General features: G+C 41.1%; 1 protein-coding gene and 1 long non-coding RNA gene across 3 annotated transcripts in view; both read right to left on the reverse strand.

The window, feature by feature from the left end:
- The window catches only part of LOC129836145 (uncharacterized), an 87,606-nt gene extending 84,455 nt beyond the window's left edge, over window positions 1-3,151 (reverse strand). Inside the window, exon 1 of the long non-coding RNA XR_008756617.1 lies at window positions 2,478-3,151. This is a non-coding gene — a long non-coding RNA (uncharacterized LOC129836145). The remainder of the gene's footprint in view (window positions 1-2,477) is intronic.
- A 3,855-nt stretch (window positions 3,152-7,006) lies between these two features.
- The window catches only part of LOC129836315 (zinc transporter ZIP11-like), a 144,499-nt gene continuing 133,608 nt past the window's right edge, over window positions 7,007-17,897 (reverse strand). For both annotated transcript variants that reach the window (XM_055902438.1, XM_055902357.1), the window contains exons 8-10: window positions 11,330-11,428; window positions 10,041-10,199; window positions 7,007-8,634 (exon numbers count right to left, since the gene is read on the reverse strand). In XM_055902438.1, the coding sequence (XP_055758413.1) occupies window positions 8,556-8,634; window positions 10,041-10,199; window positions 11,330-11,428 (337 nt within the window). In that variant the 3' untranslated portion in view covers window positions 7,007-8,555. The remainder of the gene's footprint in view (window positions 8,635-10,040; window positions 10,200-11,329; window positions 11,429-17,897) is intronic.

The raw sequence follows: 17,897 nt of genomic DNA on the forward strand, positions 1-17,897 counted from the left end.
ATAAGTTAGATATCTCCGGCTCTGATTTAATTTGATATATGTGTTAAAAACATCATAATGTAGTTATTTTAAACCGAGTTATATCAGTTTATATCAGTTTAATGCGATTTTCGGTATTTTCTTTGTTCTGCGTTATGTTTAGTTGGACACGTCTTCGCCACATGGCTAACGTTTGCTGCTAATTACACAGTTGAAGACGACGTTCTACAACCGAGCAACGATTATCCTGGACAAAGGAAAACTTGTACAACATTCTGATGGAAGCTCATCAAATAGTAGGAACAATTTATGATGTTAATTCGTATATCTGTCGAAATTGTTCAGACTAATATTCCGGCATTAATTTCGAGGCGGTCTCGCTATAACGTAAGCTGTATGCCGTAGTAACGTTAATTTTAAAAATCTAACACAGCGGTTGCATTAAGAACTAATGTATCTTTCATTTGCTGTCCAACCTGTATTTTTTAGTCAAGTTTATGATTAGTTACTGATTAGATTAGGTGCCTCTCCCAAGATTTCTCCCGACATTTTGTTTGCATTTTGGCTACTATTCATATTGTATAACCACGATTTGTGCCGCTAAATATGCACATTTTCGAACAAACCATATATGTATTGTGTAATTTAATGTTATAGGACTGTCATCTGAAGAAGTTTGAGAAGGTTAGTGAAAAATTATATCTTTTGCTGGTTTATTCGTTATCCCTACTGTTGGCTTGAATCAATGCTGTTGTGTGGTTGGCTATTGTAGTAAGCTAATATAATGCTATATTGTGTGCGTTTCGCTGTAAAACACTTAAAAAATCTGAAATATTGGCTGGATTCACAAGATCTTTGTCTTTCATTTGCTGTACACTGTGTATTTTTCATAAATGTTTTATGATGAGTATTTAGGTAATTCACGTTGCTCTCTGTAGTTATTCTAGTTGCTTTGGTGAGAGTTGTGATGGTGGCTGCAATGTAAAACTATGATACATACCTGTAATATGCACATTTTTCGAACAAAACATATGCTATACAATAAATATGTTATCAGACTGTCATCTGATGAAGTTGTTTCTTGGTTAGTGACTATTTATATCTTTATTTGGTCGAATTTGTGATAGTTTATTGCGTGCAGTAAAAAAATGGTGGGGGAAAAAAGTTGGCTCTTTTGCTATCGTGGTTAGCTAATAGAAATACATATTGTGTCTTCCCTGTAAAACATTTTAAAAATCAGAAATGATGGCTGGATTCACAAGATGTGTATCTTTCATCTGGTGTCTTGGACTTGTGATTTCATGATATTTAGATGCTAGTATTTACTTGTGGCGCTATGCTAGGCTATGCTAGTCAGCTTTTTTACTGATGAGGGTGCTCCCGGATCCGGGATTGTGTGCAACTAGAAGTTAATGCCAGCAGCTACAGCCCGCTGTTTGATTTGAGTAGCACAGTGGTGTGCGTTGTAGACTATTTAATTCCCTTCATCTGACCATCGGAGTATCAGCAACAATCACGCATGTCAGTTCAGTGCACACAGCATAGCAGAGAACGCATCACATTTGAGAATACATTTATTTGGGAATATATTTCGTAGAACAGACATGTTGCTGTCTGTATTAGGCAATGCCATGACTCAGGTATTAGGATCTATCACTGAAATCTCCCCTTTGTCTGAGCATGAGAGAGTCAGCCGTTGCGATGCAGCCTTCATAAAGGTAGTATTGTTAAATTGCGTGCGAAGCTCCTGCTTTGAGCTTTGGGTCTCCGCCCACTCTTGTTAACCACAGACATATTTTTCGTCTTCTTTTACATCTTCCCATTTCTTTCAGCTACAGGTAAGCATTTGATGTCCGCACGCAATCCCTGGAGCGTCTCCTACCCCGTTTCGCTGTTTGACTCCTCACGCACGCACACATTATCCCAGGGCATGAGTAAGCGCCTATCAATAAAGTCTACTGTCATTGGTTGACGCTGTAGCCTTCCAAGAGATCATCTTCAGAGCTAAACTATCATTCCTTTCTCGACACCCTCCATCTGATTGAGACAATACTTTATTCGAGATACTCTGTACTCATCCACTCACTATCTTCCCACACATTAGCTGCATCTCTCATGCTCCCTTACCTCACGGTATCCCACTTTTAGCACCTACCCTACATCCTTACATCATGCTTTACTCAGCACTCTCCTACTGTAACAGTGCTGTACTGTTCTTTGCCTTTGGAGTGGCTATTTCTGACATTCTTTGACCACTCTCCAGACCAGATTGTTAGCAGACTGCCTGTGGTCAATGCTCTCCACTGTTTTCCTCGTACAGGACTATGAACCAGACAAGGTTGCCATTCGAAACACAAAGCAAAGAAAGGGTCCCTTCTCTCAGATCCTGTGTGCATGCTAGAGAGAGAGAGAGAGAGAGAGAGAGAGAGAAATAAACTAAGAGAGACTATGTGAGTGTTTGTATCTGTGTGTGTGTGCGATCCATGTCTGTGGCTTACCTCTCTCTGGTGCCCAATAAGGTCAGGGGAGATGTCCTGCCTATACCAATCTCTGCCCACAGAGAGGTGGGCACGTTTGCCGCGGGCGACGCTGGCACAGGGCGGCTGTAAAAGGGGTTCTTTGTCCTTCGCCGTGGCAACAAGGTGTGTTTCCTGAACTGGCATTCCGACTCAATAAGCTGCTAAACCACGTCTCGCCTCTCCCTATCACACTTATCAGTTTCACAGCTCAAAAGAAAAACAAATAGGAGAAAGAGGGAGCGAACCCGCACACGCATACATCTCTCTGTGTGTGCCAGTCGACTAGCTGCCAGGTCCTAGGCTTACACAGAGTTGAGTATTGTTACATAAGGATGGGTCATGGTTCAGGATACTGCTACAGTGTCATTGTGTAGCACTCTGAACCTGAGTGGACAACGTGTATACATTGCACATTTAATCAGTTCTGAGAGCCCCTTTGCTTGTGTTTGACCTCAGAAACGTCGCCATTCCATAGACTCGTGAGGGGAAATAAAAATGTTGTCGCTGTAAAACGAGCGGGTAGAGAGTGGAGTCAAGAGAGAGTGAACTATGGCTCAACTCGAGACCAGGTCTCCGTCAGAGTAGGTCTCACTTCTCAACACGGATTCTCTCCAATGAGAGCTAAGGACTGAAATGACAAGACAGAGGGAGAAAGAGAACAGATGACAGAGAGAGAGAGAGAGGGGAGAAAGAGAACAGATGACAGAGAGAGAGAGAGAGAGAGAGAGAGAGCGAGAGAGAGAGGGGCCCAGTACCTAGACTTGTAGAGTTGACCCTTTCTGTACTTCACCATTTTTCCACGGTCTCATGTCTACTGTTCATAGCACTGGCCAAACACACATACGTCCTGCCAACAGGGAAGTGCAGTGTGCACTCCATTGTAACTGTATGAAAACTGTACATTAGTTAGTGCCTTCAGAAAGTATTCATACCTCTTAACTTATTCCACATCTTGTGTTACAGCCTGAATTCAAAATTGATTAAATATTTCTTCTCACCCATCTATCTATACACAACACCCCGTAATAACAAAGTGAAAACATGTTGTTAGACATTACTGCAAATGTATTGAAAATGAAATACAGAAATAGCTCATTTACCACACCCCTGAATCAATACTTTGTAGAAACACCTTTGACGGCGATTACAGCTTTCAGTCGTCTTCAGCTTTGCACATCTGGATTTGGGGATGTTCTCCCATTATTCCTTGAAGATTCTAAAATTGTACTAAGCTAACATTTGAAATTGTTTTCAGATGGTCATACCATAGATCATTTAGCTATTTCATTTCGAATTTTAGGTCCACTTTAGGTATACAGTAAAAAAAAAAAGGAATAAGGCTTTGAAGTGTCCTAAATCTAGGAGATATAAGAAAGCTCAGGAAATATATTTATATATACAGTCCCAGTCAAAAGTTTAGACACACCTACTCATTCAAGGGTTTTCTTATTTTTGCTATTTTTCTACATTGGTGGGTGCAGTATCACGTCAGGTTATTTTTGTATTTTAGCTTTTTTGTAGAGTAATAGTAAAGACATCATAACTATGAAATTACACATATGGAATCATGTAGTTACCAAATATATTTTATATTCTCTCAACCAGCTTCATGAGGAATGCTTTTCCAATAGTCTTGAAGGAGTTCCCACATATGCTGAGCACTGGTTGGCTGCTTTTCCTTCCCTCTCGGGAACCACACATGCGGAGATTATCCACTCACCTACTCTGCGTCTCACAAAGACACGGCGGTTGGAACCAAAAATTTGGACAGATTTCCATCGGTCTAATGTCCATTGCTCGTGTTTTTTGGCCCAAGCAAGTCTCTTATTATTATTGGTGGGTTTTAGTAGTGGTTTCTTTGCAGCAATTCGATCAGATAGGCCTGATTCACGCAGTCTCTGAACAGTTGATGTTGAGATGTGTCTGATACTTGAAGCATTTATTTGGGCTACAATTTCTGAGGCTGGTAACGCTAATGAACTTATCCTCTGCAGCAGAGGTACTGTAACTGTGGGTCTTCCTTTCCTGTGGTGGTCCTCATGAGAACCAGTTTCATCATAGCGCTTGAGGGTTTTTGTGACTGCACTTGAAGAAACTTTCAAAGTTCTTGACATTTTCCGAATTGACTGTGTGGTGGATAATTTCTTTACTATCAAATGAGGAGAGACACAGTTATCACACAAGTCAGAGTTATACTTTGAACTAAATCTTAAACTAAATCTTTAATAGTGAGAGCTTTGCAATAGCAATGGCTTGTCGACGAATCACCGTTTCTGATGATCTGTTGAAAAGCGACGAGACAAAAGTACAAAGTTCTTTTATAACCAAGATACACCCCTTTCAACCTACATGACGAACAACAGATACATAGAATGGGTCACAAGGTTAATATTTGTATGAAAGATACCTATAATACATAGCAGACAGCATCTGCTGTGTCAATAGTTTACATTGTATAGACCAGTGTCTGGCCCTCCGACTCCAAACTGGAACCATCTCTCTCTGGTACCATATAGAACAGAAACATTAACTCATGCTCTGGAATGCTCTTTAGGTTTCATCACCCAAAGACATCGTAAATCTTCTCTGTCAGTGTTATCTCCCAGAGGCCCATCCTCAGTAGAAAACACACACAATAGCTATAAGAATACTTAATTATGTCGAATAAAACAACCATTTGATGCAATAAAAGTATTATAACATAATCTTGCAATTTTTCTCTCACAACTGACCTTCGTGTCTTAAAGAAATTATGGACTTTCATTTCTCTTTGCTTATTTGAGCTGTTCTTGCGATAATACGGACATGGTCTTTCACCAAATAGGGCTATCTTCTGTATACCACCCCTACCTTTTCACAACACAACTGATTGGCTCAAACACATTAAGGAAAGAAATTCCACAAATTACCTTTTAACAAGGCACACCTGTTAATTGAAATGCATTCCAGGTGACTACCTCATGAAGCTGGTTGAGAGAATGCCAAGAGTGTGCAAAGCTGTCATCAAGGCAAAAGGGTGTCTACTTTGAAGAATATCAAATATAAAATATATTTTGATTTGTTTAACACTTTTTCTTTTTTGGTTACTACATCATTCCATATATGTTTATCATAAAGGAAAGGGTGGCTACTTTGGGGGGGGGGGGGGGGGGGGTTGTAGAGCAAATCGGAGAACACCACCGTGTTCATAATAGTTTGCAGGCCATTCGGACGCTACATTCATGAATGTGGTGGATTGAGACGCAGTCCATGAAAAACCCCTGATATCTCTACCTTAGACTGACTGATTTTTATGAGGATTCTTTATGTTACTTAGATTGATGCACTGCTGCGTCAATAAACTCTTAAGGATTAAGTTAGATAGGCAGCGGCGGTAAACGGCAATCTTCAAGTCTTTCCACAGATTTTCATTGGGATTCAAGTCTGGCCTTTGGCTGAAGCCATTCTAGCCTTGGTTTGGCTATATGTTTGGGGTCATTGTCCTGTTGGAATGTGAATCTTCACCCCAGACTAAGGTCGTTTGCAGGTTCTCATCAAGGATTTGTCTGTATTTGGCACCATTCCTTGTTCCTTCTAGCCTTATCAGTCTCCCAGTCCCTGCCGCTGAAAAGAATCCCCATAGCATGATGCTGCCACCACCATGCTTCACGGTAGGGATGGTGTTAGACGGGTGATGAGCTGTGCCTGGTTTGACCACAGAATCTTTTTGCCTTATGATCTGTTTTTCACTTGCCTTTTTGCAAACTCCAGGCATGCTGTCATGTGGCTTTTTCTCAGGAGTGGCTTCCGTCTGGCCACTCTCCCATTTAGCCCAGATTGTTGAAGTGCTGTAGATACGTGTCCTTCTGGCAGGTGCTGCCATGTCAGCCAAAAAAACTCAGTATTTCTGTCAGAGTGGTCATTGGGTTCTTGGTCACCTCATTGCCCGGTTGCTCAGTTTGGTCGTACGAACAGCTCTAGGTATGGGAAGTTCCAATTTTTTTCAATATGCCAATGATGGAGACCACTGTGCTCTTGGAAACTTTCAACACTCAAGAAGTTGGATGCACTTGTAATAGCAACGGGGAGTGAATACTTATGTGAATTAGATATTCATACATTTCATTTTCAATAAATGTGCAAACCTTTCTAAAAACATGTTTTCACTTTGTCATTATGGGGTATCGTGTGTAGACGGGAGAGATTTTTTTTTTATATACAAATTTTGAATTCAGGCTGCAACAACAAAATGTGGAATAAGTCAAGTGGTATGAATACTTTCTGAATGCACTGTACGGATACTTCTGAGTATACACTTGAGTGTTTTTAAAGCATGATTTACAAGAACTCTTATAAGTTATTACATATCTTTTCAGTTAGGCTTGGACCCTGTACAGTAAGAGCACAGCTGCATTACGGTAAAGGTCTACAGTACAATATGTTAATGATTCCAGTGAACCATGAGTCAGTGGGGCGGTGACTGAACCAGGGTTGACAACCTCTAACTAACAACAGACAAAAACACATAGTGGAAGCAGTTTTGGTTTATTACATCACCACCACATCTCTCTCCATGACACTTTTCCTTGGGAATGGTTCTATCCAGCCCCCTCCGAGAATAGAATCAGGCAGGGAGACCGGAGGGGTATACCGCGAAGCAGGATCAATGCGTTAGCCAGCTAACTTGGATAAACAACCCAAAATAACTATTGATTTTCTGTTTCATCAAGTAATCTAAAGATATGTGTTTTTGGTTGTTGAGTTAATCAGACCATGCCCGTTTCAGGCTAATCAAACACATTTAGAAATCATATTTATGCAAGTTTACTGGCTAACTCATTGATACTGCTTTGTAGTATACCCCTCAGGGTTAATTTCTATCAAGCGTGTCCGAGTAAGAGTGCTGATCTAGGATCATTTTTACTTTTTTAAATCAAAATTAATAAGATTACATGAACGGGGGGGGGGGGGGGGGGGGGCTGATCCTAGATCAGCACACCTATTCTGAGATGTTGTCCCATACACAGCTGTAAGGCCAGAGGGTCTACAGGACAATAAGGCCAGAGGGTTTAGAAGCCCCCACCCAACTCCAGCAGTACAGTACAGTTCATGAATGTAAAAATGAACACGGAAAAAGGAGGCTGCATTTGGGTTGTGTAGCTAGCATTCCATTTGGCTAGCTGCAATATCTCTCTTTTCACATACATGTCATATTTGTAACTGTATTTAATTTCACCTGTAATAATAACTGAATGTCATATTATAATAATGTAATAACAACGCAATACGAATGGAATGTGTGTGCTATAATTGAGAAAAAGATAAGGAGAAGCTAGCTGTAAAATGTTGCTATTCACATTCTCTTCATCCAAACACACACAATGCCAGCCTGAGGTTGCTAGAGAATGTATGCGAGAAAAAGCGAAATAAAGCAAAAGAGCAAGGAAAAAACAGACGGAATCACTTGGTCATTTAAATGTTTGATGAAGAAAAAAAACATTCCATCCTGAATGAATCAGGGTGTGCACCATTTGTAAATGAATGACATCATAATCTGAGCAAAGATCCTTCTGAAGGAATTAGGCAAGCCTACACATTCAGCTGGTTATTTGTGACATATCTGTAGACACACATCCCCGTGTTTCCTTCAGTGACCATAACTAGCCTTCAAAACACAGTCTTGAGGTCCAACTGTGGAGTGGGCTGACACAGCTGGAGCCAAAATGGACTTAGCCCTTAGAGGTTTTAGAGGTGTAAACTCAATTACACGCGCACTACATAAAAATCTATTCAAAGTCAAATATCATTTTTTCATACATGGCTGTCTCAGTGCCATTCTAAACTAGTCATACAAACACCACTTTTCAAGTATCATCACATTTTATAATAAGGATCCAGTATCCCAAAAAACAACAACCAAATTCACAAAATGTCATAATTAAAAAATAAAATAAATAAAAACAAAAGCAAGCAATTAGAGAGAAGGCAGATTTGGTCCCTTTTTCCCCCCAAGGTCTGGCGATTAGCCGTGGCATCATTCTGTGACATCATCGAGGTGTTCTACGTGGAGGTGAGGCCTCAGCCCAGCCCAACGTCAAGTGACATCATCACTACAAAGCCCAGGATAGAGGTCCAGGAAGCCAACTTACCGTTCCCACTTCAAGACAATATACATGGACAGTGTTAATCAATGTTGGTGTATTTATACAGTACTTCAATCATATACAATACATTGAGACACAGAGATAAGCCGAGCACATGGAAATCTGTCAGGTTACTAAAACACACACACAGACCCTAAACATGCTAGCAGGCACACACTTCACAGTGACAGTCGACCCACACACTTCACAGTGACAGTCGACCCACACACTTCAGTGACAGTCGACCCACACACTTCACAGTGACAGTCGACCCACACACTTCACAGTGACAGTCGACCCACACACTTCACAGTGACAGTCGACCCACACACTTTGCAGTGACAGTCGACCCACACACTTTGCAGTGACAGTCGACCCACACACTTTGCAGTGACAGTCGACCCACAAAAGTCAAAAGGACAGCTCGCTCCCGGTCTCACTTTTTAAAGAAAACAACACGCCCAGGGTTGTGAAAAACCAGAACATTCCAGGGGGACAGTGTCGTTCCTCCGCTCCCACTATTCCTCCTCGCGGCTCACACTAACAAAAAGACGGTGATTGATCTAGTCCAGCTCAGAGTCGCAGAGCTATGAACAACTACTGTACGCACAGAGTTGGAACCAGGGTAGAACAATCTGTTAATGGACAGTATCAGTCAAAAGTTAGGATGCACCTACTCATTCAAGGGTTTTTCTTTATTTTCACTATTTTCTACATCGTAGAATAATAGTGAAGACATCAAAACTATGTAATACCACATATGGAATCATGCCGTAACCAAGCATTTCGCTACACTCGCAATACCATCTGCTAACCATGTGTATGTGACCAATACAATTTGATTTGAAGTGTTAAACAAATCTAAATATATTTTATAGTTGAGATTCTTCAAAGCAGTCACCCTGTGCGTTGATGACAGTTTTGCACACTCTTGGCATTCTCTCAACCAGCTTCATGAGGTATCAAATCAAATCAAAGTTTATTTGTCAGGTGCGCTGAATTCAACAGGTGTAGACCTTACAGTGAAATGCTTACTTACAGGCTCTAACCAATGGTGCGGGAAAAAAGGTATGTGTGTGTGCTTAGGTAGTCACCTGGAATGCATTTCAATTAACAAGTGTGCCTTGTCAAAAGTTAATTTGTGGAATTTCAATTTGTTTAACACTTTTTTGGTTACTACAGGATTATATATGTGTTATTTCATAGTTTTGATGTCTTCACTATTATTCTACAATGTAGAAAATAGTAAAAATAAAGAAAAACCCTTGAATGAGTAGGTGCATCCTAACTTTTGACTGGTACTGCATTACTAGGAAACATTGTTCCAGTGTTTTCTAAAGGGTTGGAGATAGACTAAGGCTTGACTAAGACATGGGTTAGGAGAGCACAGTAAAAATAACCTCTCTCTCTCTTTACCCACCTGAGTTGAGCCTCTGGGATGATGTCATCAACCACCACATACACCATAGCCCCTGCAGCGAAGGCCAGGGCGTACGGCAACAGTGGTTCTGCCAGCACCACGGCAACAGCGCCTAGCAACCCGGCGATTGGTTCTACCATTCCACTGAGCTGTCCGTACCTGAGAGAGGAGTTAGTCAAAACCCTAGATAGTACCCTTTATGTCCCCTTCAGTCATTGGCTGTCAAACAAAAACAATTCCTTTAATATACAGTTGCCTTCAGAAAGTATTCACACCCCTTGACTTTTTCCACATTTTGTTGTGTTACAAAATGGGATTAAAATGGATATAATTGTCATTTTTGGTCAACGATCAACATAAAATACTCTGTGATGTCAAAGTGGAAGAAAACGTAAAAAATTTTATAAAAATGTATGAAAAATAAAAACACTCATATCTTGATTCGATAAGTCTTCAAAGCATCCCATCATCTGGTGAGTTTTCTGCCCTCCACAGACAGGGGGTTAAGGGACTGAACGGGGCTCTGCCTGGCTAAAACTAGAAACTATTCCTGGAGATACCAGGCTGATTTGCCCCAAACATAACGATTTGTATTCAGGACAAAAAGTTAATTTCTTTGCCAATTTGTTTTGCATTATTACTTAAGTGCCTTGTTGCAAACAGGATGCATGTTTTGGAATATTTGTTTATTCTATTCCGGCTTCCTTCTTTTCTCTGTCGTTTAGGTTAGCGCTTTTTTAATTTTTTACACATCTACCAATCGGTGCCCTTCTTTGCGAGGCATTGAAAACCTCCCTGGTCTTTGTGGTTGAACCTGTGCTTGAAATTCTCTACTTGATTGGGGGACCTTACAGATAATTGTATGTGTGGGGGACAGAGATGGGGTAGTCATTCAAAAATCATGTTAACCAATATTATTGAGCACAGAATGAGTCCACGTAACTTATTATCTGACTTGTTAAGCACATTTTTACTCCTGAACTTATTTAGGCTTGCCATAACAAAGGGCTTGAATACTTATTGACTCAAGACATTTCAGCTTTTCATTTTGAATGAATATTTTAACATTTAAACAAACATAATTACACTTTTACATTATGGGGTATTATGTGTAGATCAGCACCACAAAATCTCAATTTAAATCAATTTTAAATGCAGGCTGTAACACAACAAAATGTGGAAAAAGTCAAGGGGTGTGAATTCTTTCTGAAGACCCTGTGAGTTAAGGTGCAGAGAAACAGTGATGATCATATGAAGATACTGTTTGGATATTAAGAGTTGTTACTCACCAGAAGGCTTTCCATGTGGACATCCCTGCACCTCGCAGAGGGAGGCTCACCGCAAGGCCCTCTGGGAAATTCTGGATCCCTATGCCAATGGCCAAGTTCCTGTGAAACACATGATGATAACGCTTCAGAGGACACCACTTCTTAGATCATTGTCTGATGGCCTTTCAGATGACATTTCTCATTACCATTACCCTAATCAATGGTCGTTCATTGACATTGGTTTAGAGGCCTAAACGGGAGAGATTTCAGAGCATCGACTTTGCACGTGAAGCTTTACATTCACTTTAACCTCACTGCTTCAGTAGAGTTGGAGCTGTATCGTGGCTAAGCGTGGTAGAAGTGTGGTTGGAGGGTGGTTGGTTGGGTGGTTGGTTGGTTGGTTAGCTTGGAGGAAACAGTGTCTGAATGCTGTACAGTACATAACACGGGGGGGAAACGCTGTTGTTTTGCTGCTGGCAGTTTCCGGGGTCAGTTAAAAGGCAGTAGTGCTCAGTCTAAATTACACAGAGAGTGAGTCAGCACAGGAGGAAATCGTCATCACAGTAAAACCGCAGACTATGGGTAGGGGCTCATTCCCAGGACAGAAAATGACTTGGAAACAATTGCTAAGGAGACATGAGGAGTCAGTTGGATATGAAGAGTTGGGAGAAAATGCATACTGCTGAACAATTAGAAGAGAAGAAACTCATATCTATTCAAAACTACAACACAGCATTCAAGTCACCCCATCCCAGGCCCTCCGGAGCGTCAATAAACTGAGGCTAACAGCACACTCCCAGTACACACTATTAGCAGCCAGGGTGGTAATTCAAAGACATGCTCATAAGTGGTGTTAACCAGGGTGTTCGTTTGTCTGCTCGCACTCCACTGCATCCTAGTCGGACTGCATCAGTTCCCAGGGGGCAAAGAACTCAGCAACACCACACACGGGTGTGTTTGGGAGGAACGTTTTAAGTTTCCTCTCTCCCTGTGAACCACTAACAGGCACAGAGTCAAGAGCCTGCCCCTGGAGAGAGAAGATTAATGACAGCTAGTCACGGAAAGGTTTACAGCAGCCACTGCCTGGGAGAGAGAGAGAGATGGGGGAATGTAGTATGCTTGGTTTCAGACTAGGAATCACAATGCGTGTAAAGGAGGTGTATTTTCAACACGCTAGAAAGAGTGTTTCTGTGTCAAGGAAAGAATGAGGATACAATGACGGAGAGAGAATCCAGAAAAAAATGAAGAGAAGGCTGGAGTATTGAACGAGGGAAGCACAGCAGAGAAGAACATCTGGGCCGCATGAGACAGAGACAGAGAGAGGAGGGGGAAAAAATAGGAAAAATGGATAGAAGAGAAGAAGGAGAAGTCTGGTGGGAGTGAGGGAGGAGACCCTGTGGGGTGTGGTTGAAGTGAACCCAGTCACTGGTCACATGGGGGGCTGTATTGGCAGGAAACACCTTCGTATACAGTACTATTTCATAAATCTGAGCTACATTTCCCCATTACAGCACAGCAGAACAGGGATATTACAGCATATTGCAGTAACAGTTTGCATGCTAGGCTAGCAGACCAAAGCCTATGGGCTTCGCTACTATACACAATACAGTTACGCTAACATGTAAACAAGGATATGACCATGGGGGCAGCCATTCTGGATGGGGCACATGACCATTGGATTGTGTAACAACAATCCCCTGGAGAGAGAGAGAGAGAGTCAGAGAGAGACCAAAGAGAAGGCTGGAGTATTGGAATGAGGGAAGGATGGCAGAGAGAAACATCTGGGCTGTATGAGAGAGGAGACAGAGAAGGAGGAAAAAGAAAGAGAAAGGCGATAGAACAGGAGGAGGTCAGGAAGTCCTGAGTGAGTTAGGGAGACTCTGTGCCTTTGGTGTGGTTGAGGTGAACCCAGTCACCCAGTTCTGTTTTCACTGCTTGTCACATGGGGGCTGTATTGGCAGGAAACACCTTCTTAAACAGTACTAATTAATACATGTGCGCTACATTTCCCCATTACAGCACAGCAGCATTTCATGGCAGCTATGTTTGTTCAGCTGCAGTATCAGGACAGGACTGGCCCAGAAAAGATGGAACCACGCCTGTCCAGTCCTCGGTACTGAGGGAGGGGGAGAAAGAGAGCGAGAATGAAGAGAATGAAAAAGAGGGAGAGAGAGAAAGAGATTTCTGTCTGTAACAGACCGAAATAAAGCAGGTATTACACAGTGGCAATACACTAATAGCGATGTTGTGCTTTGACCTACTAGCCTTGCGTGCTAACGTACTGTTACTGCAATAAGCTGCTAGTTGGTCCTGTTCCTATTGTGTACTTTGTTATCCTATGCATATAGTGTGCTTTTCCATTGTGCTATGGTTATATTAGGCTATGTTAGCCTGCTAGCCTTAATAACGTAACACTGTTTGTAGCAGCATAACATAGCACATCGCTATAACGTAACACTGTATATAGCAACATAACATAGCACATCGCTATAACGTAACACTGTATGTAGCAGCATAACATAGCACATCGCTATAACGTAACACTGTATATAGCAGCATAACATAGCACATCGCTATAACGTAACACTGTATATAGCAACATAACATAGCACATCGCTATAACGTAACACTGTATATAGCAACATAACATAGCACATCGCTATAACGTAACACTGTATATAGCAACATAACATAGCACATCGCTATAACGTAACACTGTATATAGCAACATAACATAGCACATCGCTATAACGTAACACTGTATATAGCAGCATAACATAGCACATCGCTATAACATAACACTGTATGTAGCAGCATAACATAGCACATCGCTATAACGTAACACTGTATGTAGCAGCATAACATAGCACATCGCTATAACATAACACTGTATGTAGCAGCATAACATAGCACATCGCTATAACGTAACACTGTATATAGCAGCATAACATAGCACATCGCTATAACATAACACTGTATGTAGCAGCATAACATAGCACATCGCTATAACGTAACACTGTATGTAGCAGCATAACATAGCACATCGCTATAACATAACACTGTATGTAGCAGCATAACATAGCACATCGCTATAACATAACACTGTATGTAGCAGCATAACATAGCACATCGCTATAACATAACACTGTATGTAGCAGCATAACATAGCACATCGCTATAACGTAACACTGTATATAGCAGCATAACATAGCACATCGCTATAACATAACACTGTTTGTAGCAGCATAACATAGCACATCGCTATAACGTAACACTGTATGTAGCAGCATAACATAGCACATCGCTATAACGTAACACTGTATGTAGCAGCATAACATAGCACATCGCTATAACGTAACACTGTATATAGCAACATAACATAGCACATCGCTATAACGTAACACTGTATGTAGCAGCATAACATAGCACATCGCTATAACGTAACACTGTATGTAGCAGCATAACATAGCACATCGCTATAATGTAACACTGTATGTAGCAGCATAACATAGCACATCGCTATAACGTAACACTGTATGTAGCAGCATAACATAGCACATCGCTATAACGTAACACTGTATATAGCAGCATAACATAGCACATCGCTATAACATAACACTGTATGTAGCAGCATAACATAGCACATCGCTATAACGTAACACTGTATGTAGCAGCATAACATAGCACATCGCTATAACGTAACACTGTATGTAGCAGCATAACATAGCACATCGCTATAACGTAACACTGTACATAGCTACATAACATAGCACATCGCTATAACGTAACACTGTATGTAGCAGCATAACATAGCACATCGCTATAACGTAACACTGTATGTAGCAGCATAACATAGCACATCGCTATAATGTAACACTGTATGTAGCAGCATAACATAGCACATCGCTATAACGTAACACTGTATGTAGCAGCATAACATAGCACATCGCTATAACGTAACACTGTATATAGCAACATAACATAGCACATCGCTATAACGTAACACTGTATGTAGCAGCATAACATAGCACATCGCTATAACGTAACACTGTATATAGCAACATAACATAGCACATCGCTATAACGTAACACTGTATGTAGCAGCATAACATAGCACATCGCTATAACGTAACACTGTATATAGCAACATAACATAGCACATCGCTATAACGTAACACTGTATGTAGCAGCATAACATAGCACATCGCTATAACGTAACACTGTATATAGCAACATAACATAGCACATCGCTATAACGTAACACTGTATGTAGCAGCATAACATAGCACATCGCTATAACGTAACACTGTATATAGCAACATAACATAGCACATCGCTATAACGTAACACTGTATGTAGCAGCATAACATAGCACATCGCTATAACGTAACACTGTATATAGCAACATAACATAGCACATCGCTATAACGTAACACTGTATGTAACAGCATAACATAGCACATCGCTATAACGTAACACTGTATGTAGCAGCATAACATAGCACATCGCTATAACGTAACACTGTATGTAGCAGCATAACATAGCACATCGCTATAACGTAACACTGTATATAGCAACATAACATAGCACATCGCTATAACTTAACACTGTATGTAGCAGCATAACATAGCATATCGCTATAACGTAACACTGTATATAGCAACATAACATAGCACATCGCTATAACGTAACACTGTATGTAGCAGCATAACATAGCACATCGCTATAACGTAACACTGTATGTAGCAGCATATTGCTATAACCACTGTGTAATACCTGCTCTATTTCTGTCCATTACAAAAACCAGTAATAGTTGACATTGGCAATATGCAGGGACCACTATCACTTCCACTTTTCACTTCTCATTGCCAATGTTGTTAGGCGCAAAAGTGTGTTCTGTACATCTGTCTCCTACTGGTTCGGCCTTCTAACCCGAGGCCCCAGGCCAATTGTTCCATTCTAAACCGACACCTCTTTCAGAGACTACCAACCAACAGGTGGCACTCTTTTTCAGTCTTAAAGGTACAATCTGCAATATTTACAACTGTTCACATTTTACATTTTATTTAACTAGGCAAGTCAGTTAAGAACAAATTCTTATTTACAACGACGGCCTTGGAACAGTGGGTTAACTGCCATGTTCAGGGGAAGAACGACAGATTTTTACCTTGCCAGCTCGGGGATTTGATCTTGCAACCTTTCGGTTACTAGTCCAACGCTCTAACCACTAGGTCCCACACATCAAAAGGTCATCTCATCTCAGTGATTGTGAAAGAATTTGCTCTGAAGCTGAGAGATATCGTTTCAGAGGAGAGAGACAAGCTGTGGGTTATGGAGGCAAGAACGACAGCAACCGAGGGCCAGGTGGAGAAACTGAAGAAAGAGAATGCAGGTAACTCATTTCTCCTTACTGGGTGTATGAACTAGTATGAACAAGATTTTATATAGACTGTCAAAATGAACGGCTTTTGTTTCCATTAACGGCTTTTGTTTCAGGCCAAGGAGCTGAACTGTCAGCCATGGGAGCCAGAGTGACAGGTGGAGGAACTGAAGAGAGAACACAGACAGACCAAAGGTGGCCTTCTCAGCTGGTTTGACCGATGACGGCGCTGTAGGACCCTTCGATGCTGAACACACACTGGTCTACACCAGTCTTCACTAACATTGGTCAAGCCTACAGTCCAACTACAGGAATCTTCACGGCACCAGTGAGAGGGGTCTAAAACCTCAAATTCATAGCCTGTAACAACCAGAGAGATAAGAACGCAATTGTTACCATGTTTGTGAATGGCAAATTCATTCTGCACAATTATGAGCATGAACCTGATTCCCATGTTAGGTGTATATCTAATGGGGTCAGTCAGCAGCTGGAGAAGGGAGATGAGGTGTACATGAGGCTTCCCTCAAAGAACCAGCTCTTTGATAGTGATTATAATCACAATATCTTTAGTGGCTTCCTGCTCTTCCCTATGTGAGAACGCCAACTGCCGTAATGGTCTCAGGTGAGTCTGTACTGCAAGACCCTCTTGGAGACCCAACGCTCCTCTTACTTCAACGAATAAAGCATTAAAAAGCAATACGACTGTGTATGTGTTGTTCCTTTACAAATGCATTGTTTACAAATACTAAAGTAAAACAACTTGGCTCGTAAGGCACTTCTAAATTATATTCATCCAGAATCAATGGGTCTATAATATCATTCATTCATTGATATGACCATTGAAGAGTTGTAAATATCTTTAAGAGTGCCACCTGTTGGTTGGTAGTCTCTGAAAGAGGTGTCACTTTAGAATGGAAAAATTGGCCTGGGGTCTCGGGTTAGAAGGCTGAATGACCAGTAGGAGACAGGTGTACAGAACACACTTTTACGCCTAACGGGCACAGACAACATTGGCAATGAGAAGTGAAAAGTTGATGTGATAGTGGTTTTTGTAATAGACAAATTGAGCAGGTATTACACAGTGGTAAAAGTCTAATAGCGATGTGATATGTTATCATTAATATAGCAATAGTGTACATTAAAACGTTTTTTTTTACTGAAAAACATATGCATTTCGACTATCCGGATATCCATATTTTAGGGTGGATA

The sequence above is a fragment of the Salvelinus fontinalis genome, chromosome 1, assembly GCF_029448725.1.
Source record: "Salvelinus fontinalis isolate EN_2023a chromosome 1, ASM2944872v1, whole genome shotgun sequence".
Taxonomy (NCBI): Eukaryota; Metazoa; Chordata; class Actinopteri; order Salmoniformes; family Salmonidae; genus Salvelinus; species Salvelinus fontinalis.